The sequence below is a fragment of the Myotis myotis genome, unplaced genomic scaffold (genome assembly GCF_014108235.1).
Source record: "Myotis myotis isolate mMyoMyo1 unplaced genomic scaffold, mMyoMyo1.p scaffold_m19_p_1, whole genome shotgun sequence".
Classification (NCBI taxonomy): Eukaryota; Metazoa; Chordata; class Mammalia; order Chiroptera; family Vespertilionidae; genus Myotis; species Myotis myotis.
Genome location: NW_023416313.1, coordinates 71,200,467 through 71,225,720, shown reverse-complemented (window position 1 = coordinate 71,225,720; position 25,254 = coordinate 71,200,467). Strand labels below are relative to the sequence as shown.

The following is a 25,254-nucleotide window of genomic DNA, read 5'->3' as shown; positions in this document are numbered from 1 at the left end:
TCTACTGGGTTTGATATAATATTTATTCTAAGCTTTCTTCTTTATGTTGTTTTTATTGTTACTTATCTTTAAGGTGAGCATGAAATTTCACAATCTGATTTAAAAACTACTAACCTCCATCCACTAAGTGTGAGAAACCATGTCTTTTATTACCTGTGTCTTTTCTTCCTCTTGGTGCTTGTCCCAAGGTCTGATTTTAGATATGTGTGACACTTAATAAAAGCTTGCTGTTCTGCTTTGGTAGTCTTTTAGCATGGGCTACTCCACTCTTTTTTGAAATTAGCATTAGTCAGTAATAATTACATATAGTACAATTCAAACATTTTTAAGAGTATGATTTTGACAAACTTATACAGCCAGTTAGGAAAGGGAACATTTTTCTCCCCTTGCATCAATCCTCACCCCACCAATATTCCTGGTAGCCCCTGATCTGATTTCTATCTTTAGTAGATTAGTTTTATCTAGAATTTCAGAGCATACTTCTTTGTTTCTAGCATCTTTCACTCAGTATAATATCTGTGATTGTTTATATATTTTTTCCTATTTTGTATGTTATAACACCCAACTTAAGTGTAGGCTTAGTCCCACTGAGGGCCTAGAAAAGATATGGGGCTCTCTGTAAGTCAACCCTGAAAAAAAGCACAAAGCCAAGCCTACACAAGTTCACATCAGTAATCGAACTCTCTGCTAAAACCAGAATCAAACACATCAGAAGAATATTACAGAATTCAGAATATACAGCAGATTATCTATAATGTATAGTACTTATTTTTTTTAAAGGCAGAGATATGAAAAAAACTGAAAAATATAAATCATAGAAAAGCAAATGAAAACCATCAATAAAAACCTGAGATGATTCCATTGTTGACTTCAGCTAAGGCTTGACTGTAGTTCTGATAAACAGTTAACTTCATAAAAAATATGGTTTTAAGGAGTGAATAAATAGGAAATCTCAGCAAAACATTGAAACTATATAAAATAACTAAATGGAGATTATATAAATTAAAATTATAATAAAAGAAATAAAAATTCATCAGATGAGCTTATTGGATATAACAGAGAGTTAATAAAGTTGAAGACAAAACAATAGAAGTTATTCAATATGATGAACAGGAAGATAAAAATGGTTAAAAAGAACAGAGCGTCAGGGACATGTATGTAGAACAATGTAACAGTGTAGCATGAATATAATTAGAGTCCCAGAGGAGACAAGAGTGAGTTTTGGACAAAACATTTAAAAAAAATAATGGCCAAAACTTTTGCCAAATTTAATGTAAACCATCTCCATAGAGTTTCAAGGACTTAAAAAAACCCCTCCAAATAGCATAGCTGTTAAGAGGACTCCATATAGGCAATTATAGTCAGACTACTTCAAACCGAAATAGAAAGATATTCTTGAAAGTAGCCAGAGAAAAAAGTCACATTTCATATAGAGGAAAAAGGATAGAAATACTCACTAATTTCTCAGCAGAAATAGTGGAGGACTAAATAGAATGTAATAATATCATTGAAGTGCTGAAAATAAAAATGACCACTTAGAATTGTAAATCCAGAGAAAATGTCCTTCAAACATTTGTTGAAATAAAGACATTTTCAGATAAATAAAATCAGAGAATTCACAGACAGCAAAATTGTAATATTATAAATGCTGAAAACGTTATATAGGGTGAGGGGGTATTGGAAACAGAAAATTATACATAGCAGGTAGATGTAAAATATTAGGGTGTTTTTTTTTTTCTGTGTTCCATGTGGATCTTATAGCGGCTTGGTTTTAGACTTTGTTATGGTGGGTCTACAGTGGGTCCCACTCTAAGTCATGGTCCTTACACCTTACATTTCGTGGCATCACAGCAGAATGCCAGGTATTTTAACAAAGTGTTTCCATTCTGTCTGGGCAGGAACTCACATGTCCCCAGTATGGCTTTTTTCTAACTCCACTTAAATTCTAGAGTCTGTTCTGCATTCAGTGCCCTAGAAACTGCTATCTTGCGTACCTCAAGTGGTCTTGCTCTGCATGTGCACAGAGTTCATCTCTCAGCCACAGCCCCGTGGAGACCCTCGCGCCCTCTGAGGCTACCTCTACACAGCTACTGCTTCAGTGAACCACCGCACACACTGCCTGGTCTTGGATCTTTGTCTCCTCAGTTTAATAGGACTGCCTTGCTTTGCACAGTTTGTAGTCAGGAAATTAGTCTCTGGGAATTATGGGAACGACTACAGAAGTTTTGCTTGTCTCTGGGATTCTAGTTTTAGGTTTTCTGTTGTCCACTTCCCGAAAGCAGTTGTCTCATATTTTTGCCCAGTATTAGTGTTCTCCACAGTGGGAGAATTTATTTGCGACTACTTACTCCACTTTGGCTGGGAGGAGAACTAGTAGATTCTAATTAGGATATCAATGATTAAAAGCATTGACTTTGGATTCAAACAGAAATAGATTTTAGTTTCTAATCTATGTGTCTTCAGTTGTCTTAGTGTTTCAGAGTCTTAGCTTCCTTATTTATAAATTGGAACTAATGCCTACCTAAAAAGGTTATTATAGGAAATTAATGAGGTCATGTTAGCTGTATAGTAGATAGTCAATAAGTATTAGCTACTACTACTACTTAATGGTCCTTAGCAAAATTATTTATATATTTTGTAATTTTATACTTTGTTAAAATTTTCACCTCATCCCACATTAGAATGGAAGTTTATAGAACTTTAGTTATCTGTAAATTGTTTATGTACTTAATTATTTTAGATAGTATTTCTTTTTTAGAAAACATTTCTAAGAGAGCTAGAAGAATTCTCTATGGAAAAGTAGATAACAAACCAATAATATGAAAAGGGTGACTTTTAACAGGGTGACTTTCAACATGAAGCACTAGCTAAAAGCTATGCATTATTACTGAAAATGGAAGAGATGAGAGCTTGCAAGCTTTGCTAGTGGTTGTTAGTTTTTAATTATCTGGCAGGAGAAAGGACTTGGGAAAAGAGTGGTCAGGTAGTAAGAATATATTTATTTTCAACTTTGGAATGTGTTGTTTATCTTTGGAGAGGATTTACCATCTTAACAATGCTTGATTTGTGTTGACATTAAGATGAGTGTTGTTTGTTTGTTTTTTGTTTTGCCTGAGAGCAAAACTGTTAAATATTAGCAAGGGGAATCTGCATTGCCAAGAAGCAGGCTAGCTGCAGGAGAAGGCAACAGGAAATTTCAATTTAAAATGAGCCACATGTGGACAGTTGTGAGAACTGACTATATTGAGACTATTCTATTTATTAAAAAAGTATGACGCATTAAAAATTTAATACTCTGTACAATGGCTCATGTAAAAGAAACTGGAGCAGAATCATCTTGTTTTCAACTTACATCGAAATCAAAGGAAAGAAGGATAACTGGCACTTACTGAATGTCCATTATGGGTCAGAGAAGGTGAAAGCATTTGATATGTGAACTTATTAAACCACTTTCAGATATGTGTACTTGTTCCTGTTTTGCAGACAAGGAACCTGAGTACCAGGGATTAGAGGCATTGTCTGGTCACACAGGTGAGCAGTGATGGAGTGTGGTTATGAAGTCAGGACTGCTTGACTCCAAAGTCCTTGTATTTCCCACTTCATCACACTATCATTTTTGAATAATAGGCAAGTTGTACTTACCATAGACATTTGCTTCTTCTGGCCTCTTCCCAATAATGCAATCTCGTAGTTGGCGTAGTTTTTCCTAAATGAGGAAACAACCAGGAAACAGAAATCAAGATTTACCCAAATGTTCATGGGTCAAGATGAAACACAACTACTATAGCCAATTATTTATTTACTAGAGGCCTGATGCATGAAATTCGTGCAAGGGGCTTGGCCCTCACAGCCCCGGGCCTCGCAGCCCTGGGCAGCTGCCTTGGCCTTCACAGCCCTGGCTTTTTCATCCGAAGGTGGTCCGGAAGGTTATCCGGACGGTTGTTCTGCTCTTTGGTCTAATTAGCATATTAGCTCTTTATATATAGGATTTATTTATTTACTTACTTATTTATGTTTTTATTGACTTCAGAGAGGAAGAGAGAGGGAAAGAGATAGAAACATCAATGATGAAAATCACTGATCGGCCACCTCCTGCACGCCCCCTACTGGAGATGTAGCCTGAAACCCAGACATGTGCCCTGACCGGGAATCAAACCATGACCTCCTGGTTCATGGGTCGTCACTCAATCACTGAACCACACCAGCTGGGCTATCCTTGAAACTTTGCATGTATTATTTTACTTAATCCTCATTAATCTATGAAGTAGATAAAAATGTCATCATCTCATTTTACACATGTGGAAACTGTGATATAGAAAGGTGAAGTAACTTTCCCAAATCACACAGTTATATAAGTGGTAGAGTCAGGAATCAAACCCAGAACCCAGCTCTTTTGGAAGCTGTTTTACTAATCTAACACCTTAAGGGGTCTACATTGGCAGTTTGGTGACCAAAAGCAGGAGAGTGACACAATGGTGACTTGCCGCTGCCAGAGCTGACAGGTTCTGTAGTACACACTCCTTTCTAGGAATCCCTTCTAAGAACTATGGACTCAGAAGCAAGGGAAACATAACTGGATTCCCCTTCCTAGCTAACTTGTGATCTTTCTCTGCTTTCCAAATACTCTGCATTGAACTTTGATTCTTTTTAACCACAATATAAAATAAGCTAACAATCAAAAACTCCCTTTTAGCAGAAAACTTAAGAGCAGCACTTTTTCTTAGGGGTTTCCCCTAAAGCCTAAAAAAATCACATTTCCTAAATAAAGAGTTGTTTTCATTGCCTTACAGGTACTCTCCTAAGAGAGGAGCAAATGTTCTTCAGGCACTCGGTGAACATGAGCAGGAGTGAGGAGAGTGAAAGACAAGGCTTTTACCTTTACAACCATCTCATCTAGAAACTCTTCTATTATTAACTCTATGTTTGTGTCATTTTTCCTGTTAGCTTCCTAAGATAATTCCTCTGTCAATAATAATATGGCTTTATAATTATCTCTGATAGATTCACCCTCAGGGTACAAACAAATATTTTTTTTAAATGACAAAAGTAATAATGAAAAGTGGGATTGACTGTGGGTCTGTGTATGTTAAAAAAAAATGGAAGAATTCTTTTATTGTTCTGACTACTGTCCAGGTCCTTATATTAAGGACTAAGAAAATATAGGGGAAAAGCTCCTCAACATTGGTCTTGGCAACTCTTTTTGGATATGATACCCAAGATCACAGGCAATAAAAATAAAAATAAATAGGAGTGACTACCTCAACCTGAAAAGCTCCTACACAACAAAAGAAACCATCAACAAAATTAAAAGGTAACCTATAGAATGGGAGAAAATATTTGTAAATCCTGTATAAGATGTTAATATCCAAAATGCGTAAAGAACTCATAACTCAATAGGAAAAGAACAAATAATCTGGTTAAAAATGGGCAGCAGAAGTGAAATAGCTATTAATGACACACAAATAACAAACATATATGAAAAGATCCTCAACGTCACTAATTACAAGGGAAATACAAGTCAAAACCACAATGAGATATCACCTCACTCCTGTTACAATGGCTATAATAAAAAAGACGAGAGATGACGGTGTTAGAAGGATGTGAAGAAAGGGAACCCTGAGTGCTGTTGGTGGGGCTGTAAATTGGTTCAGTCACTAAGGAAAATAGTACATATGTTCTTGAAAAATTAAAAATACAACTACCATTTAATTCATCAAACTCACTTCTGAGTATATATCAGAAGGAAGTGAAAATAGGATTTTAAAGAGGTATCTGCACTCCCATGCTCACTGCAGCATTATTCACAAAAGCCAAGATATGGAACAACTCAAGAGTCTGTCAATGGATGAATGGATAAAGAAGATGTGATGTAAACATATGATATATGTTTAATGAATCTTCTTCAGCCACGAGAAAAAAGGTTGAGCATACCTTTAAGGCATTATGCTAAGTAAAAAATGTCAGAGAAAGAAAGATAAATACTATTTCATATCACTTCAATGCTGAATCTTAAAATGTCAAACTCATAGAAAGAGAGTAAAATGGTGGTTAGCAGGGACTGGGGGAGTGGGCGATAAGATGTTGGTCAAAGGGTATAAACTTTCAGCTATAAGATAAGTTATGGGGATCTAATGTATAGCACAGTGATTACAGTAAACAACACTGTATTATACACTTAAAAGTTTGCTAAGAAAGTAGATAATAAGCGTTCTCACTCTCTCCACCCCCCCAAATGGTAATTATGTGATGATGGAAATGTTAGCTAGCACTATCATGGTAATCATTTGACAATATGTAAATATCAAATCAATACTTTGAACACTTTAATATTATACAATATTATATCAATTATATCTCAATAAAACTAGAAAAAAAAGTACTGTTTGAGACCTCAAACAATATTCCATCAGAATTATTAAACTTTTGGATCTTATGCAAAGTAGCCTTAGTGTCTCTTTTTGAATACACAGGTTATTTTGTGTTGTTTTATTTTGTTTTGCATAAAGACTAACCATATTCATTATTCCATTGTCCCTTAAACTAGGTAAGTGAAATCAGTCTTAAAGTAATGAGTATTGATCACCTTAAATTCTTTCTAAAACAACATTAAATGGAAATACACAAACAAAATAGAAATAGCTAAGTGTTTAATAAAACAACTAGTGAAGTCCTTTCCAAGAAGGTATTTAGGTTGAACTACTCTAAATTGTAAACTTTATTACTGAAGGGTTAAAGGAGGTTGAAATACAACTGACTTATTTCAACAAAATTCATATAACCTAGCACTTCCAGGTGGGTGATCAGCATGTCTGCACTTTAACATATTTTACCTGTTTCAGGACAGAGGGATGTTTGATGGTGGTGGAACTGGCACAGACTGAGAAGCATAAACAATGATCAGTTACAAAACTCGACAATCAGCATTCCTTACATTTGTGTGGCAAAGTCACTGCCCTTGCTTAGCACTGCAAAGCCTGGACCACGTCTAACCACCGACCCACAGCTAGAGCTGCCCCTGGAGACAGATGGGTTCTGACATGGGCTCATCTCAGATGTCCTGGGAAGTCCCTTTGCCTAAACTATGCCCTGTGGATGGGCCGTATTGTTTATATTGTTTTCATGAGCATTGTTTTAAAATAAAAACGGATCCCCTAGGAAAGCCAGCGTATTAAGCTATTAGTGATTATTTGTACTTTGGCCTAAACTAGCTAATTAAATGTGTTTCATCAAATACCTGCCTGACAACTGGTTTCTAAGACACTGGGGCTTTCTGTGATGAGAAGACAAAAACCGTTGGAATGTTTTGGACATAGGAAGGCCTGTGGGATACATAGGGTAAGACCCTGATACCCTCACTGAGGAATGTCCTGGGGTATATATGGTGCATTTTGTTTTTATTCTCATCGCTGGACCATCTACTCCAATCCCCTCTCAGGTTGTAAATTATATTTATAGAAGACAAGATGAGGCTTATCTGAAGTTAATGCTCATGGCAGGTTAAAGGGAAGAGAAGATAATAATACTATGTTGCATTTAGGACTACTGCCTGATATGATTTCAGTCATTCTCTTGTTTCAAGTCTGGTCTAAATACTACTCTTCTGTATGTTGAACACATGTTCATTTATGGAGGAGTCACCCTAATTTCATCAATGAGATTCATAAAGCATTCACTATATGGTACTAACGACAGCCTTAGAAGCTGGTTAGGTATTGTGTCTCGGGACTGAATTCACCAGTGGTTTGTAAACATGCAGTCTGGATATTTTCAACTTCATTTGGTAGTTTGAACACATCTACTTTTTGTGGCAATTTGAAAACAATCAAACAGTTGCCTGTATTTCTTGTGAAGACTCAACATTTACAAAAAGGCTTGGAGCTCTGTCCATGAGGGAATGTTCCAGAAGGGATTGGGGACAACATTACCTGCTGGATCATTTCCAGGCCTGTCTTTCCCATCTGCCAGTGTTTAAATTTCTCAAGGGCTTGGTCCACAGACAGTTTCCCGTTCTTCACTTTCTCCTGCAGGAGGATGAGTTCGTCTTGCCCAGCAGCCAGGCAGCCCCTCAAAGTGGAAAAGGCCTGGCTCTCCGTCCGAGGTCTGTCTGCAATGTCAGGGGAGGGTGTTTCAACAAGAGGTCAGTCTATGACACTGGAAAGAAAAAACTCTAAGAAATAGGCAGCTTGAGTTTCTTGTTCTTGCTGGTCGAGGAGTAGAGACAGAATACATCAGTAGACATTGTTAGTGATTTTTTTTTCTAAGGATGGTGGTGCCTGGCACGTAGAGTCATGGTTAAAAATAATGTGTTGCATCTCTGAAGAGAAAGAGGAGAGGAAAAACAGTAGCAAAAGTTCTACCCCACACTAGCCGTGGGCAGTGCCAACTACATGATCTTTTTGTGAGGATTCCTTTAAAAATGTGCACAAAATGACTTAGCATAGTGCCTGCCACATAGTAAGCTAAATAAATGTTAACATTATTATTAAAACTACATATTTGTGCCGAAACCGGTTTGGCTCAGTGGATAGAGTGTCGGCCTGCGGACTCAAGGGTCCTGGGTTCGATTCCGGTCAAGGGCATGTACCTGGGTTGCGGGCACATCCCCAGTGGGAGATGTGCAGGAGGCAGCTGATCGATGTTTCTCTCTCATCGATGTTTCTGGCTCTCTGTCTCTCTCCCTTCCTCTCTGTGAAAAATCAATAAAATATATTTAAAAACAAAACAAAACAAAACAAAAAAAACAACAATAAAAAACTACATATTTGTGGAATAAACATAATCTTTTTAGCTTTGGGAAAAGAGATCTCAACCAAATTCCTAATGTCACGAGAGGGTTAGGATCACTTGAAAGTGTATTCCTGAAAGATTTTAAAATAAATAATTGCTGGTCATTTTGTAGTGAACTGCTTTCTTTTTAAGAGTTTAATTTTGGAGCAGCCCAGGCATTCACACAAAAAAAGTTAGATGGTTCGATCTTCTGTGTGTGGCCACTAATGCCTCACCAGAGGCTGGCCTCAAGTGCAGAGGGAGCACGCTGCAGCCATGGGGGCTTCAGTGTCTTATTTGTCCCACGTGATGTTTGAAGAAAATACACTGGAACCACCTGCATGCCTCTGGGACTATTACGTGCTCTCCTGGCTCCCCCATCCCTGTCACTCCCGACACTCACTGGATGGATCACACATGGGCTACCTGCCTGGCTACAGAACTCATTTGAGTTTGCAGCTCTTTTATGAAGTCCAACATACTTCCTGTCTTATCTCAGGAGGGGCTGGTAACTCCGCAGCAGCAGCACACGTGTTGTGTACTGTCAAATCTAAACATGCCCATCAAGTCTAGAAGCAGAGAATAGGTAGTCCTACCCCTGTGTACTAATGAGCTGTCCCTGGAGCAATCACTCCTTACTGGGGTCCCTTCTTCAAGAAAGAAATAGATCAACGAGATTGTCTCCAGAGCTTACAGACAAGGGCAGGGAGACAGTGAGGGCATTAAAATTCGATAGGAATAAGGATTCTTTGACAGTGTCGGGATTGGTTAGTCTGGAAAAGAGAATTTTCTCTGAGCACTTGATGGCAGGTTTAAGTATGTGAAGAGGGCTTGGGCCTCGGGGCAGTCTTGGAAGGACTTCTGATGTCGCTCTCAGTTTTGAAAAGAACTCATTCTAGCAGGGCATCTGGGAACAGGGATACAGAGAGGGTTTCCTTCTGGAAAGATTCACAGGCACCTAAAAATGCTCCATGGCCCATAATTCCCACTGGACTTCCTTGGCTTGTCCCTTCTCTTCAGAAGTTCTATTTCCCCAGAACTAACAAGATGTCAACAGATTCTGTACTCTAAATCTATTCTTTCAGGGATGACGAAGCATGAAATCCCAGGGGAATTAGAGCTGCTCAAGTCAGCCAGAGGGCTCCCTGGTTCAGAGCCAAAAGCACAGATAACAATTGAGGTCTTGCTCCTTGTACCGTGTGCTTTTTATAGGTCTCCACACTCCAATTCAATTCGTGAGGTGCAGTTTGCTGGAGAATTTTACCTGCCATTCCTGCCAGCGTGTGGAGGGTTAGCATCATCGTTTAACAGCTATGCCCTTTAACTAGAACCTCCCTTCCATCATCTCTTTGCCTAAGTGTGAATCCATTTTTATCTCAAGTAACCCATGCGGCTGAATTTTCTGCTTTTGGTAGAAGCTGTCACAAGAAAAGTCTTCCCGGAAAACTGTACCAACTTCATTTTTGCTATATGTGCAGATTTAGCTTAGCTAAAAAAGAAATAACGAATCCTTTTAATAATATTCATTTCAATCACCCCTTCATATTTCAAATTGTAGCTACTAAGCTAAAAGTAAGATGACTCTTTTTTAGGGGGAAGAGAGATTCAATTCTGTGTAGTTGTGCAGAGAGAATAACATAACAAGTCAGGAACAGTGGAAATTGTATGTACCAAGTCCTGGAAGTGAGGTGTTCACAACTAGACTGATTTTCCATACATCTGCTTTTACCTTTATTTTCACATGAAGATGAAAATAAATTGTTTGATAGATTTATCAAAAGATGAAAGAAAATTGTTTGATGAATTTCTACTATGCATGGTAAGTTGCAAAGGAAAATGATTTAGGCACTTTACTAGGTTTCTACCTAAAGGTAGACCAGTCAAGCCAAGATGTACAACCTGTATTTTTAGGTAGGGTGTGCAAAATTGCTTTCTTGTATTTAGATTACTATTTTATGGAGGATGGAAGGGTTTTTTCTTTTCTCCCCAATTTTATACATATTGTTAATTTTCAGAAGCATTAGTACGAATTTAACATGCTTTTCCATGAAAAGCATTAGTCAGGCGATGCAGTGTACATACTGCAGATTCTCGGCCTCTTATTGTAAAAGCTTCAAGACAAACTGTAGTTTCTAAAGTGTTTTTTAAAATCGCTTCTTGGCCTTTTGACTAAGATCAAGTGTAAACTTTTAGTTTCTTTTGGATTATTCTCTCTACAACGTATTCCATTTGAGCAAATGTAGGTCATATAAACATTAAGAAACCCACTGTGGTGAGTATATACATCTATAGATTAGGTGAGAAAGAAAATTGGGCTTTTCATTAAGGTTCTATTTACTCAGTGACTTGCTAGCTAGAAGAATATGTTTTTACTGAAATTTGGAAAGGAAACAACTTGATTGCCCAACAACAAGGAATGTAAAATATAAAATATTTGCTTAATAAATATTAGGTAATTATTAAAATAATTAGAGGCCTGGTGCACAAATTTGTGCATGGGTGAGTCCAGCTGGCCCACCCCAATTAGGGCAGAATGGGGCGGGCCAGCCGGAGGAAGGGGACATGGGAGGTTGGCCGGCTGGCCCTGCCCCTGTTCAGGGTGGGGCTCTATAGGGGCCGCAGTGTGCGTCAAAGCACCTGGTCATTCTGGCATTCTGGCCACTTGGCTTTTATATATATAGAAGATAGCAATAACTAAAAAGACCATGTGGCAACATAAAAGTGCATATTTATGTAATGATAAGTACAAAAGCAGGATAAAAATTGTATATAGAGTAAAATTTTAACAATATCAATGTTGTGTATATAATAAAGCATGGGAGAACATTTTTAAAGATGATATCAGTTGCAGTTGCTCTACTGTGATGGTATCAGAGGTGATAACTTTTTTTTTCCTAATCTCCAGCACTATAATACGATGTTGTTTTCACAATAAAAAAATCTCCCACTTTGCTAATGGGTTTACCCATGGAATCCACGCCAGATAGAATACACCTTATCATATTGTACCATCTTACCAAATTATTTTGGGAGCAATTGGAAAGAACTTGTCAATAACAGAACTGGGAGAATCAGTGACCAAGATTTAAAGCTGAAGTTACTATTTTGTTCCATAGCCAGGGCATGGGCAGGTAAATAAGCTCAGGTCCACATGTGCAGACTAACAAATCCCAGGAATGTTGACTTATTTCTAAATTCCAAGCAAGTCCCCACATTTCCTTAACGCGGGGCTACATATTAACAGTCTGTCCTTGACTAAACTTTAGTCTGGCCCGACCAAGTCCTTTTCCAAAGGACGCTCACCTTTTGTACTTCCATGCTTATCTTTGTGTTGCCTAATTTTCACAAGAATCATGCGAAGCCAGAATCTCCCCCTCCTGACATCTGATCAGCTTCAATGTTTGATCAGTTTCCTTATCTTCCAGCATCCCCCAGGTAATGTCTGATCACCTGCCAGCCTTCAGCAGGAACCCTACTGGGTCAATTTAGCCAGAATCCCTCTTAACCATGATGTTTTCTCTTAGTAATTTTCCACCCACTCCCTGTTCCTTCCACACACTCTACTGCTTGGCTATAAACCTTTTTATACTCAGATATGAGACCAATGTCTCCTCTACTGCAAAACCACACTGCAGTGGTCCCTATAGGTAAACCATTGTCCTTCTTGCTGTTTTGACAAGCATCCAAATAAAACTTTCATTGAGAATTATCTTTGAACATGACCTTTTCCTTACCACTTAGAAAATAAAGTACTAAAAGACAAAATGACCATCACTTAGTGTTAGTGTTAGAAACATCTTAGTGTTTCTCTTTTTTTAAAAAAACCCTCCCCCGAGGATATTTTTCCCATTGGTTTCTAGAAAAAGATTGGAAGGGAGAGGGAGAGACAGAGAGAGAGAAACAGCAATGTGAGAGACACATCAGTCGGTTGCTTACTGGGGCTGGGGAACCTGCAACAGGGGCACGTGCCCTTGACTGGGAATCGAACTCAAGACCCTTCGGTCCACAGGCCAATGCTCTAACCACTGAGAAAACTGTCCAGGGCTAGTGTTTCTCCTGTTTAATTGTACATGTCTTTTATTTTCCTAAATTGGGCTGATATGTTTCCTTCTCTTTTTTCTATTCATATTACCTAAAAATATTTCCATGCCACTAAATATCCTTTGAAATGTGTTTTAGTGGCTATATCTCAAAGTCTGTATAGTCAATACAGTATTTAACCATTCTGCTATTGCTGTTATTTTTTATTCTTTCTACAATTATGTATTATTGTTACTTAAAAGTCTTTTACATAAATCATTGGCTGTTATGATGTTAATTGTCTTAGAATAGACTCCTAAAAGTGTAATTTTTTAGTTTAAACACTTGTAAAGGTATTAATACTTAAAGCCAATCTGCTTTCCTGGAAATGAGTTGCTATCTTCAATCTCACTGAGATGATGGAGTGCCTGCCTTATTGCATTTTTGGTAATATTTGGCATTATATAACTAAAAAAAAAGCACAAAATCTTAATAATTTTATAACCTAAACCTTTCTTTCACTGTTAGTGAATGTCATATCCATATAACACTAAGCACTGTGTAAACACTGCAGAAGTAGCAGGCTAAAATGACTTGTATGGCAGGAGGTGCTGCATTAACCTTTTTATTTTTCTAAATGATTGCCTGATCTCAGCTCTGCTTATCTATCTATCTATCTATCTATCTATCTATCTATCTATCATCTATCTATCAATCATCTATCATCCAATTTTCTTTGTGAATTTAGAAGCAGCCTTCCAAACTGTTGTCTCCCTCCCAAAATATAAATCCTTTCAATTTTTTAAAAATGATTGGGATTTTCTTAAATCTATAAATCATTTTAGGAAGAATTTATACTATCTATCTATCTATGCAGAAAAATGATGTTCCTCTTTCCTAGTGGGAATTTTTTGTGTTTTCAATGTATAGCAAATATGTTTTCTTTATCTTGTTCCTAGCCTTAAGGAGAATAGCTCTACCCTTGAACTAGTAAGATATTCCTAACCATGCTAAGAAATCATCCTTCTTTTTATTCTGTAAGATTTTTAAAAATTATGAATAGTTAAACACTAATGGTTTATGTCTTTTTCATCATTAACTGAAATTATCATGTATTCTTTCTTAATGAAATAACTAGCATATTAATATTTCTACTACATGGGATGGTTTATATAACAGAAAAAAATCTTTTGAGTTTGAAATAACTCAGTGGCAAAACTCGTCCCTGATTATCTTTTGAGTTAAAACATTCCTTAGTTATTAATCTAGCAATATTTTTAAAAATTCCTTTTATTACCTGACATAGTTTTTAAAGTATAAATTAAGTGTATTTATTTTTAAAGAACACTTTATTATTCAGAGCAGTTTTAAATTCATATTAAAATTGAAAAGAAAGCGGTAATCAACCTGTGGGTCATGAACAAAGAAAATACATCCTGCATATCAGATATTTACATTATGATTCATAACAGTAGCAAAATTACTGTTATGAAGTAGCAATGAAAATAATTTTATGGTTGGGGGTCACCACAACATGAGGAACTGTATTAAAGGGTTGCGGCATTAGGAAGGTTGAGAACCACTGGTTCCCATCTACCTACTGCCCCCAACTCATGCATAACCTCCCCCATTATTAACATCCCCCTATCAGAGTGGTACATTTGCTACAACTGATAAACTTATATTGACACATCATTATCACCTGACATAATTTGTGAATTAGGATTTCTCTTTAAAAAGTCATATACTTTCATATCCAAGAAAAAAAATAATTCCTTTGATTCTATATACTTTTCATGGTCCATTTTTTTCAATTGGTGTTTTCTCTTGATTAGATTTGCCAGAGGACTTGCTAATTTCCTCTTTTTAAAAATAAACTTTTAGATTTAGTCAGCATTTATTGTTTTTTCACATGTGAAGTCTTCAAATTCTACCATTATTTTTCAATTTTTATTATATTTATTAGAGGCCTGGTGCATGAAATTTGTGCATGGGAGTGTATGTCCCTCAGCCCAGCTTGCACCCTCTCCTATCTGGGACCTCTCGAGGGATGTCCGGCTGCCCATTTAGGCCCGATCCCACCAGGATCGGGCCTAAATGGGCAGTTGGACATCCTTCTCATAATCCAGGACTGCTGGCTCCCAACCGCTTCTGCCTGCCAGCCTGATCGCCCCCTAACCACTCCCCTGCCATCCTGATCCACGCCTAACTCCTCCCCTGCTGGCCTGATTGCCTCTAACTGCCCGCCCCTGCCAGCCTGGTCACCCCTAAATGCCCTCCCCTATAGGTCTGGTCGCCCCCCAACTGCTCTCCCCTGCAGGCCTGGTCTCCTCCAACTGCCCTCCCCTGCAGGCCTGGTCTCCTCCAACTGTCCTCCCTTGCAGGCCTGGTTGACCCCAACTGCCCTCTCCTGTAGGCCTGATCCCCCCAACTGCCCTCCCCTGCAAGCCCTATTGCCCCCAACTGCCCTCCCCTGGAGGCCTGGTCCCCCCCCAACTGCCCTCCCCTGCAGGCCATCTTGTGGTGGCCATGTTGTATCCACATGGGGGTGGCCATCTTGTGTGTTGGAGTGATGGTCAATTTGCATATTACTATTTTATTAGATAGGATTTCACTGGCTTAATTCCCTAATATTTTCCTAGAGTGTCTGTTTCCTGCCTTCCTTCTCTTCTATAATAACTACAGTTTTAAGGCTCTGGTGTTGGCTCTGCTTATAGAGAAAGTGTGTAGGTCTGTTTTCTAAGTGTCAACTGTTTTTAATTTTATTTGTCTTCATAGTTTTTCAGAATTTTTCAATTGTTTTTATTTTAATTTCTGTTATTAATACTTTAAATATTGTATTGAGATCAGAAAGTAGGTTGAATATATAATATTAAGTTTATTTTATCAGCTAGCATATTACATTATCAACTGGGGATCTTGTAAAGGGTACATTATATTAAGTACAAACATTCTAATTTTTATATACCACCTTTTATTTATATTTTTGCATTTTTACTACTTTATCAAAGATTCAAGGTATTTATAACCTTTCACTACTACTGTGGTTATGTCAGGTTCTTTTATTTTATCACATTTTATTTAAGTATTTTAATCCTTTAATACTTGCCACATAAAAGTATGTGAATGACATGCTTTTATCTGGATTTTAAAATTTAAGTAAATAGAATGATTTTCTTTGTCTAATAAGTACTTTTGCCATGAGTTCTATTTTTTCTAAAATTAAGATTGAAACAACTCCTTTGTTTCTGTTTCTTTAAGCAATCATTACTCACCTTTAATTTTCAAATTTTCTTTAGTATTTTTGGTGATGTATCTTTTTAAGAAAACATAGTTTGATTTTGTCTATTATCCAAATTTGAGTCTGTGTTTTTTATAAAAGAGAACTATAAGTTTAGACCTGGTAGACTGGTGGTACAAATCTCACCTCTGCTTCAACCCACCTTTGTAAACATCAGTTTCTTTGTCTTTAAAATGAAGATAAATAACACTTTCCTTATGGGGTTATTGCCAGGGTTAAAGGAGCTAATGTGTGTAAACTCGCTTTGAGGCACAAGCAAAAACCCAGGAAGTCAGGGATAGTTGTTATTATGATTACCTGGAAAGACATTATAGTAAGTGATTATAAACAGGGGCTTAAGAGTAAAATGGAATTAAATTCACCTTTGACCTCTACCACTTATTAGCTCTGTGAACTTGGTTACATAATCAATCCTTTTTAAAAAAAGAAAACATCTATCTCATAAGATAGCCATGAGGACATAATGAGCTATTGTATATAAATGCTTAATACTGTGCCATTTTTCCTCAATTATTGCTACTGCTCTGTGAGGGTGTTCAACTGTCACATGTATTGTCATAGCTGTTGTTCTTATATATAATCTGGTTTTGTATACTTTTTCGTGCCATTACTTATAGTTTTTTACTTTTTAAATAAAGCTATATAATATATATATATTACATATGATATATAGCACATATTTATATATAATTATGTAATATTTAGTGATTTGGAAGGTACATACTCTATTTATTTTAAAATAGTGCTTACTTTTCTAAATTTTAGAGATTTTTTACCTTATATTTTTTATTAGTAAAATCACAAACAAAAGTGCATGATTTTATTTTTTTCTTTTCTCTAGTTTTAGACATTTTTATAGTATTTGAGAATTAGATCCATATTATTGCAATAAAATTATGATTTGTTGCATTATGTATTTGTTCTTTATCACCAATGTTTTACATTCATATGGTTTATAAATAAATGTACAATAATTACTTAAATTGAATCCCATCGAAACGAGTTTTTAGGGTTAAAATAGGCAGGTTGAGGAAGTTTTAGGAATTAGGGGGTCCATGGGGAGAACCACAGGGCTGCAAAGCTGGGAACTGCCCAAAGGTATACATTCACAGAATAATAGAGCTGCAGAAGGTATACACTCACAGACTGAGGGATCTGCCAGAGGGCATACATTTATAGAGTAAGCAGGCTGGGAGCTGCAGAAGGTGTACATTCACAGAATAAAGGGAAGGAAGTCACTCATTCAGAGAGGGAAGAGGAAGGCCAAAGGGAGTAGGAAAACAATAAAGGTGAACCTGACGTGAGGCTTGAACTCTGAAGCTGCTATAGTGACCAATCAGAGGGGATATCAAGACACAAAGAACTGCAGCCTTTATAAACCTTAGAAAAAAGGGACTTGGTGGGACTCTCTACCCCTCCCCACGTGGGAGTCTGTGCTCCTTTCCCAATAAATTTCCACCTTGTCCTATTTCACCTTTTGTCCATGGTTTCATTCTTCAACTCTACCTGGACAAGAACCTGGGAAGCCTTCATTGCATCCTACCCAGGGGAACATCTTGCGTTCCAGTTCAACTTTTGCGTTTCACCATGTCTTAGTGAATTAATTATTCAGTACAAATTCTTTAACACCATGACTTCTTTTTTGAGCTATTTATTTCCTTAACCTCTCATTTACTTAGAATATTTTTTTGGTAACAATTTTATGATGACATAGAAATGTTATCCTTTCTGAAATCCTAGATAGCCAAATTATATATTTGTTTTCTTCTGACAAAAAAAAATACCTGACTAAATATAAGCATAAGTAACAATCTTTTCCCAATAATATCTTAGTTCAAATTTAGTCCTTTAGTTCAAATTTTTGTTACACAGATTATGTAATTTTTAAACTTATTTTGATTTTTTAAAAGAAAAATCTAAGTTAAAATATTTCCTCAGTACTTTAGGATTGTTTCTTCATCTTTATAATTAAACTAGAGGCCCGGCGCATAAAAATTTGTGCACTCGGGGGGGGGAGGGGGGTCCCTCAGCCTGGCCTGTGCACTCTCTCAGTCTGGGACCCCTCAGGAGATAACAACCTGCTGGCTTAGGCCTGCTCCTGGGTGGCAGAGGGCAGGCACAATCCCTAGGTGCAGCCCCTGGTGGGGCTCAGAGCAGGGCCGATTGGGGAGTTGGGGCGCCGCCCCCTGTCATGCACAGAGCAGGGCGGATTGGGAGGTTGCGATGGCACCCTCAGTCATGCTCAGGGTAGGGCCGATTGGGGGGTTGGGGCACCACCCCCTGTCACACTCAAGGCAGGGTCGATGGGGAGGTTGTGGTGCCACCCCCTGTCATGCACAGAGCAGGGCCAATCAGGGGGTTGGGGCGCTGCCCCCTGTCACGCACAGAGCAGGGCCGATCAGGGGGTTGGGGAGCTCCCCCCTGTCATGCACAGAGCAGGGCAGATCAGGGGGTTGGGGCGCCGCCACTCTCACACTCAGGGCAGGGACGATGGGGAGGTTAGGGCTCTACCCTGTCACACACAGAGCAGGGCCCGTGGGGTGGGGGGGGTTGGGGTGCCGCACCCTGTCACACACAGAGCCTCAGGGTGATAAGGGTGTTTGGGCGCTGCCCCCTGTCATGCTGATCCCGGTGCCGGGAGACCTCACGGCTCCGCTGATCTCGGTGCTGGGAGGCATATTATCCTTTTACTATATAGGATAGAGGCCTGGTGCATGGGTGGGGGCCAGCTGGTTTGCCCTGAAGGGTGTCCGGATCAGGGTGGGGGTCCCCACTGGGGTGCCTGGCCAGCCTGGATGAGGGGATGATGGCTGTTTGCAGCTGGTCACACACCCTTCAGGGTGGGGTCACCACTGGGGTGCCTGGCCAGTCTGGGTGAGGGGCTGAGGGCTGTTTTCAGGCTGGCGGGTGACTGAAGCTCCCAACTGGTCCTTTTTTTCTTTTTTTTTTTTTTTTTTTTTTATTCTGGGCCAGCTTTAGCTCTGAGGCTCCAGGTCTTAGGCCTCTGCTCCTGAAAGCAGGTTTCTGGTTTGTTTAGGTTCTACAATCGAAACTCTGTATCAACTCCAGGTCTGAGATCCTGGCTAGCTGAAAGCTGGTTTCTGGAGTTTTGTTTAGCTTCTATTTTTGTAACTATGTTTCAAACTGCCAGCTCAGAGGCCTGCAGGGGCAGGCGGGGAACGTTGGAGTCCTCTGTCACTGAAGCAAGCAAGCCTCATGTTAGTTTCAAGCTGCCTGGCTGCCGGCCGTCATCTTGGCTGGCAGTTAATTTGCATATCGCCCTGATTAACCAATGGGAAGGGTAGCGGTTGTACGCCATTTACCATGTTTCTCTTTTATTAGATAGGAAGATTTGCTAGGGTGCTTTTAAATCTGGGTATATTTTTTTACTTTTCTTGGATCACAGTGAGCACAATCTGCATATTCCATTTCCCACTACTCCGTTCTCCAAAGCTTCGTTTAGCTATGTTATTTATTGTATTGTCTGACCTATTTGAAATATACCTACTATACAAGAGTTGGGTCTTTGTTCTCCGTATCCTCCAATTGTTTTCAGCCTTTCCATGTACTGAGAACAAACCCTTCTCCAATTACTTCTCTATTTCAATAATTGATTTCACGCACTGTCAGCCTTTTTGTTGGGACCAATGTGGATTTTAGTTTCCTATTGAAATTTTAGCTTCTAACTTGCTTTTATTTTTATTATACTTTCACTTGCCACTTGATCCCTTTTCTTCATATCACCTGGTTCATCTCATCCTACCCTCTTATAAACAATGTCTTTCACCTGCCCTCTTTCATCTTAACCTTGAATTTGAAGGCTCACATACCTTTTAGTTTAGTGTCTTAGAACATTTTATAAAAAGCTAAAATGTTTTTAAAAGTTATAAATTGCTAGTTGAAATGTGTGTGTGTGTGTGTGTGTGTGTGTGTGTGTGTGTGTGTGTGTGTGTTTCCCATTATCTCCATGTTAATACCTTGGCACTTTGTGGAAGACATGACAATCTTACGCATTAAAGAACTATTTACAGAGGTTATCCTGAGTCTCCATGAAAAAGTTCCTTCCTTTCCTTTGGAGTAATTTGGTACGTTCTCATATTATTTGACCTTCTTGAAAGAGAACACATCTGTAGAATCATGTTCACCGGAGACTTAGTTATTATTTATCCTTTGAGTCTATTCCTTGTGTTCAGATTAAACTTTGATTTCTACTCGAGGACTGCAGAGGTTTTTGATAGGTGTGGTCCACAGCTCAAGGCCCCAGCATTTAGCAGGCTTTTGTCTGGTCACCTCCAGGTGGGGCATGATTCTTTGCATTATGTACTGACAGGTCTGCAAGTCCTAGCTCCCTGCGTACATTACTAACAGACGTCTTCTTCTCCATCCCTCCATCAGAGTTTTACTTCAGGCTTTTAGGAGACAAAATGTCACATGAAACGCCTCATCTCACTTTCTGCCGAGGGGACTACTTCGCATGTATACAGAAAGACCAGGACTGGAGAGGGCAGAACTTTTACAAATTAGCATCTGTGTGAGTGACAGCTGTGGATCACTTGGGGGACTACTGATTTTATTTGTTTCAATCTCTTTTTCAGTCTTAGAATTAATTGAAATAGTTCCAGCCTCTAGAGTTAGATTTTTCATGTCTTTGTTTTTTACTGTTTTTAAGAATTCCATCTTACTGATGCTTTGTCTCCACAAGTATTTTTGAGAGGCCACACTGTGGGCTGTTGACACATTACTATTTTAGACAAGAACTCAGCTATTACATTTTTTCCAGGTATAAATTTAATAAAAAAGCTTTTGTGAACAAAATGGCAAATGGAAATGTAAGTTATACTGAAAAACAGAACTGAGTCCATTATTCTTTTATGGAGTACAAATGACCACATTTTGAAAATTGTCCTTTTTTTCTCTTTTTAATATATCTAGTACTGGCAAAAATGGCTTCATGAAAATACCTCAGAGACCAGTATTCTCTTTTCCCCAAATAAGGGTAATACCATCCACATTTTCCCAGTTCTCCTACTTAGAGAGAGTTTTATTCTTTAACATTTATCAAACTGCTGCAGCACTGGGCACTTAGAGAACACACCAGATATTTTCTCTGACTATATCTTTCCCAAGAGCGTGAGCACCAGAAGTCCAGCCAATAATGACTGTGCAGTCTGTAGAGAAGAATTAGTGGGCAGAGACTGCACCACGGATTGCAAACTCATAAACCTACAAGGCCAGGGAGATAGAAATACAGGGCAGAGAAACCTCAGTGCTTGCTTAATAAACACACCCGAATAGTCTTCATTATCACGAATAACTATCTTCTTTTTCATGTTTTTATGATAACATGAGTCTCTTGATATATTTTTTATTTTGCCATTTGGATAGAATTATAATTTTAGAGAAATGAATCTCAAAATAATAAAACAATAAGAAAAATATGTTAACAAATGATAATAGCAAAAGTCATTTGTAGCAAATGATATCCTATATAATAAAATAGAAACATGGTAATTAGCGTACATCCGCTACACTTCCCATTGGCTAATCAGGGCGATATGCAAATTAACTGCCAGCCAAGATGGCGGCCGGCAGCCAGGCAGCTTGAAACTAACATGAGGCTTGCTTGCTTCAGTGGCAGAGGAAACCAATGTTCCCCGCCTGCCTTGCCGGCTTCTGAGCCTGCAGTTTGAAACATAGTTACAATTATAGAAGCTAAACAAAACCCCAGAAACCTGCTTTCAGTGAGCCGGGATCTCAGAGCTGGAGTTGATACAGTGTTTCGATTATAGAACCCAAACAAACCAGATACCTGCTTTCAGCAGCAGAGGCCTCAGAGCTGGAGCCAGAGCTAAAGCTGGCCCAGAATAAACAAAAAGAAAAAAAGGAGCGTTTGGGAACTTCAGTCACCTGCCAGCGTGAAAACAGCCCTCAGCCCCTCACCCAGACTAGCCAGGCACCCCAGTGGGGACCCCCACCCTGAAGGGTGTGTGACCAGCTGCAAACAGCCATCATCCTCTCACCCAGGCTGGCCAGGCACCCCAGTGGGGACCCCCACCCTGATCCGGACACCCTTCAGGGCAAACCAGCCGGCCCCCACCCATGCACCAGGCCTCTATCCTATATAGTAAAAGGGTAATATGCCTCCCAGCACCGAGATCAGCGGAGCCGCGAGGCCTCCCGGCACCGGAATCAGCATGACAGGGGGCAGTGCCCAAACCCCCTGATCGCCCTGCAGCTCTGTGTGTGACAGGGGGTGGGGCCACAACCTCCCTATCCACCCTGCTCTGTTCATGACAGGGGAAGGCGCCCCAACCCCCTGATCAGCCCTGCTCTGTGCCTGATAGGGGGGAGCTCCCCAACCCCCTATCGCCCTGCGGCTCTGTGTATGACAGGGTGCGGTGCCCCAACCCTCGCCCCCCCCCCCAGGGGCCCTGCAGTAGGTGTGACAAGGGGCAGCGCCCCAGCCCCCTGTTCGGCCCTGCTCTGTGCCTGATAGGAGGAGCTCCCCAACCCCCTGATTGCCCTGCGGCTCTGTGTGTTACAGGGGGCGGGGCACAACCCCCCTATCTGCGCTGCTCTGTTTGTGACAGGGGAAGGCGCCCCAACCCCCTGATCAGCCCTGCTCTGTGCCTGATAGGGGGGGCTCCCCAAACCCCTATCGCCCTGCGGCTCTGTGTGTGACAGGGTGCAGTGCCCCAACCCCTCCCCCCCACAGGCCCTGCCGTAGGTGTGACAGGGGGCAGCGCCCCAGCCCCCTGATCAGCCCTGCTCTGTGCCTGATAGGGGGGAGCTCCCCAACCCCCTGATCGCCCTGCGGCTCTGTGTGTGACAGCGTGCGGCGCCCCAACCCCGATTGACCCTGCTCTGTGTGTGACAGGGTACGGAGCCCCAACTCCCCTGATGGGCCCTGCTCTGTGCTTGACAGGGGGCAGTGCCCCAATTCCCCAATTGGCCCTACCCTGAGCGTGACTGAGGGTGGCATCACAACCTCCCTATCTCCCTGCTCTGTGCATGACAGGGGGCGGCGCCCCAACTCCCCAATCGGCCCTGCTCTGAGCCCCACCAGGGGCTGCACCTAGGGATTGGGCCTGCCCTCTGCCACCCGGGAGCAGGCCTAAGCCAGCAGGTTGTTCTCTCCCGAGGGGTCCCAGACTGCAAGAAGGCACAGGCCTGGCTGAGGGACCCCCCCCCCCCCCGAGTGCACAAATTTTTGTGCACCGGGCCTCTAGTAATTACATAATAGGAAATGGCTGGAGATTTGACTGAAACATGGATTTAAACATGGAAAAAACAGGGGTTTTAACATGGCAAACATTAAAAAATTATTTTGGAAATATAATGTATTTAGAAGCCAAATTTGACCCTATGCCTCTGAAATAGTTTCTTTTGGTTAGATTTTTTTTTTTTTTTTTTTTGTATGTTGGTCTTAAGATTATTGCTCATTCTCATTCTCATGTGTTCTACTTTAGCGCATGTCTAAGGTCAGACTTAGCCGAACACATTTTAGAACCTCTACAAACAGTTCTTATGCCCATCTAAGGCTGGGAATCACTGTACAGGCAGTTGGTTAGAGTGGATGTGCTCCCTTCCCCCAACTTAACCCCACCCTCAAAGGAAGGGTTTGCCTTCCAAGAGCAAGAGCAACAACACTTCCTTGATGCAATTCAATGCTGAGTATTGAATGGCGTGGCTGAGATCTGTGATGTGACTCATGATCAGTCACAGTGTGGCAGTTAAGATGTGAAGAATGCTAAACCCCATCCGTTGCCATGTGCCATGTCTGAAGTAAGACTGCATTAATAAAATGGGGATGATTCTGGTGAGGATAGAAAAGGCCCCTTGGCATTGTCCAGGAAAAAAATATCATAGAGTGGAAAAAATGTAACATGTCTGGGAGACATGAGCAATCTTAACCCTTGATCAGTGGTTTTCAACCTTCTGGCCCTTTAAATACAGTTCCTCATGTTGTGACCCAACCGTAAAATTATTTTTGTTGCTACTTCATAACTGTAATGTTGTTATTGATATGAATCGTTATGTAAATATCTGATATGCAGGATGGTCTTAGGTGACCTCTGTGAAAGGGTCGTTCAGCTGCAAAGAGGTCGTGACCCACAGGTTGAGAACTGCTGCCCTAGATTATTGCATGATTTTGTGAGCAGGGAAAAGTAAGCAGACAGTTCCATGCCTTTGAAGAAGCAGCCCTTACATTCATTCCTCCAGCCTCCTTTCACTTGATCATGTTTACCTAGCAGTTTTCTAGTTACTAATTGTATTTTATAGATACTTTATTATTTGGGAGGGGCCTAATGAATGCAAACAATCTAACCACTGGGAAAGAATATAGTCACTGGAATGTATAGACTTAATAGGTTGGAATTGGGAGTTATAAATTAGTAGTCTTCTATGACATTTTGTATATGACTCAGACTTCAAAACTGTGATCAACTCCAAACTCACTGATAAAATTCAGGTCTCTGGCTTGTAACATAAAGCACAGACCCTTGACTGGCCTGTGAAGCTCAATTTTGGGAAGGGGTAGAGGTGTGAAAGCAGCACATTCTGCTGTAACACTCTGGCATTTTCTAATTTCAAAAACCAAGTTGGTCTCCCATGTCAGGACTAACCAGGCCTGACCCTGCTTAGCTTCCGAGATCAGAGATTGCCCGCGTTCAGGGTGGTAAAAAGGAAGGAATTGTTAACATTTGCAACAGCATGGATGGAACTGGAGAGCATTATGCTAAGTGAAATAAGCCAGTCAGAGAAAGATAAATACCATATGATCTCACTCATTTGTGGAATATAGAGAACAACATAGACTGATGAACAGGGACCGATCCAAAGACAGAGAAACAACGATCAGATTATCAATCAGCAGAGGGAAAGGAGGGGAGGGTGGGGGTAAAGGGAAGAGATCAACGAAAGGACTTGTATGCATGTATATAAGCCAAACCAATGGACACGGACACAGGGGGATGAGAGCATGAGTGTGTGTGGGGGGGAAGTTGGGGGTTAATGGGGGGATGAGGACACATTTGTAATACTTTAACCAATAAAGAAATTAAAGATTTAAAAAACAAAACAAAACAAAAAAACCTCAAAGGGAAGGCAGGGGAGGGTGGGGGTAAGGGGGAGAGATTAACCAAAGGACTTGTATGCATGCCTAT

General features: G+C 40.0%; 1 protein-coding gene across 2 annotated transcripts in view; it reads right to left on the bottom strand.

Moving 5' to 3' along the window:
• Positions 1-25,254, bottom strand: part of BANK1 (B cell scaffold protein with ankyrin repeats 1) — a 336,360-nt gene that overhangs the window by 3,643 nt on the left and 307,463 nt on the right. For both annotated transcript variants that reach the window (XM_036340817.1, XM_036340827.1), the window contains exons 12-13: positions 7,926-8,104; positions 3,643-3,706 (exon numbers count right to left, since the gene is read on the bottom strand). In XM_036340817.1, the coding sequence (XP_036196710.1) occupies positions 3,643-3,706; positions 7,926-8,104 (243 nt within the window). The remainder of the gene's footprint in view (positions 1-3,642; positions 3,707-7,925; positions 8,105-25,254) is intronic.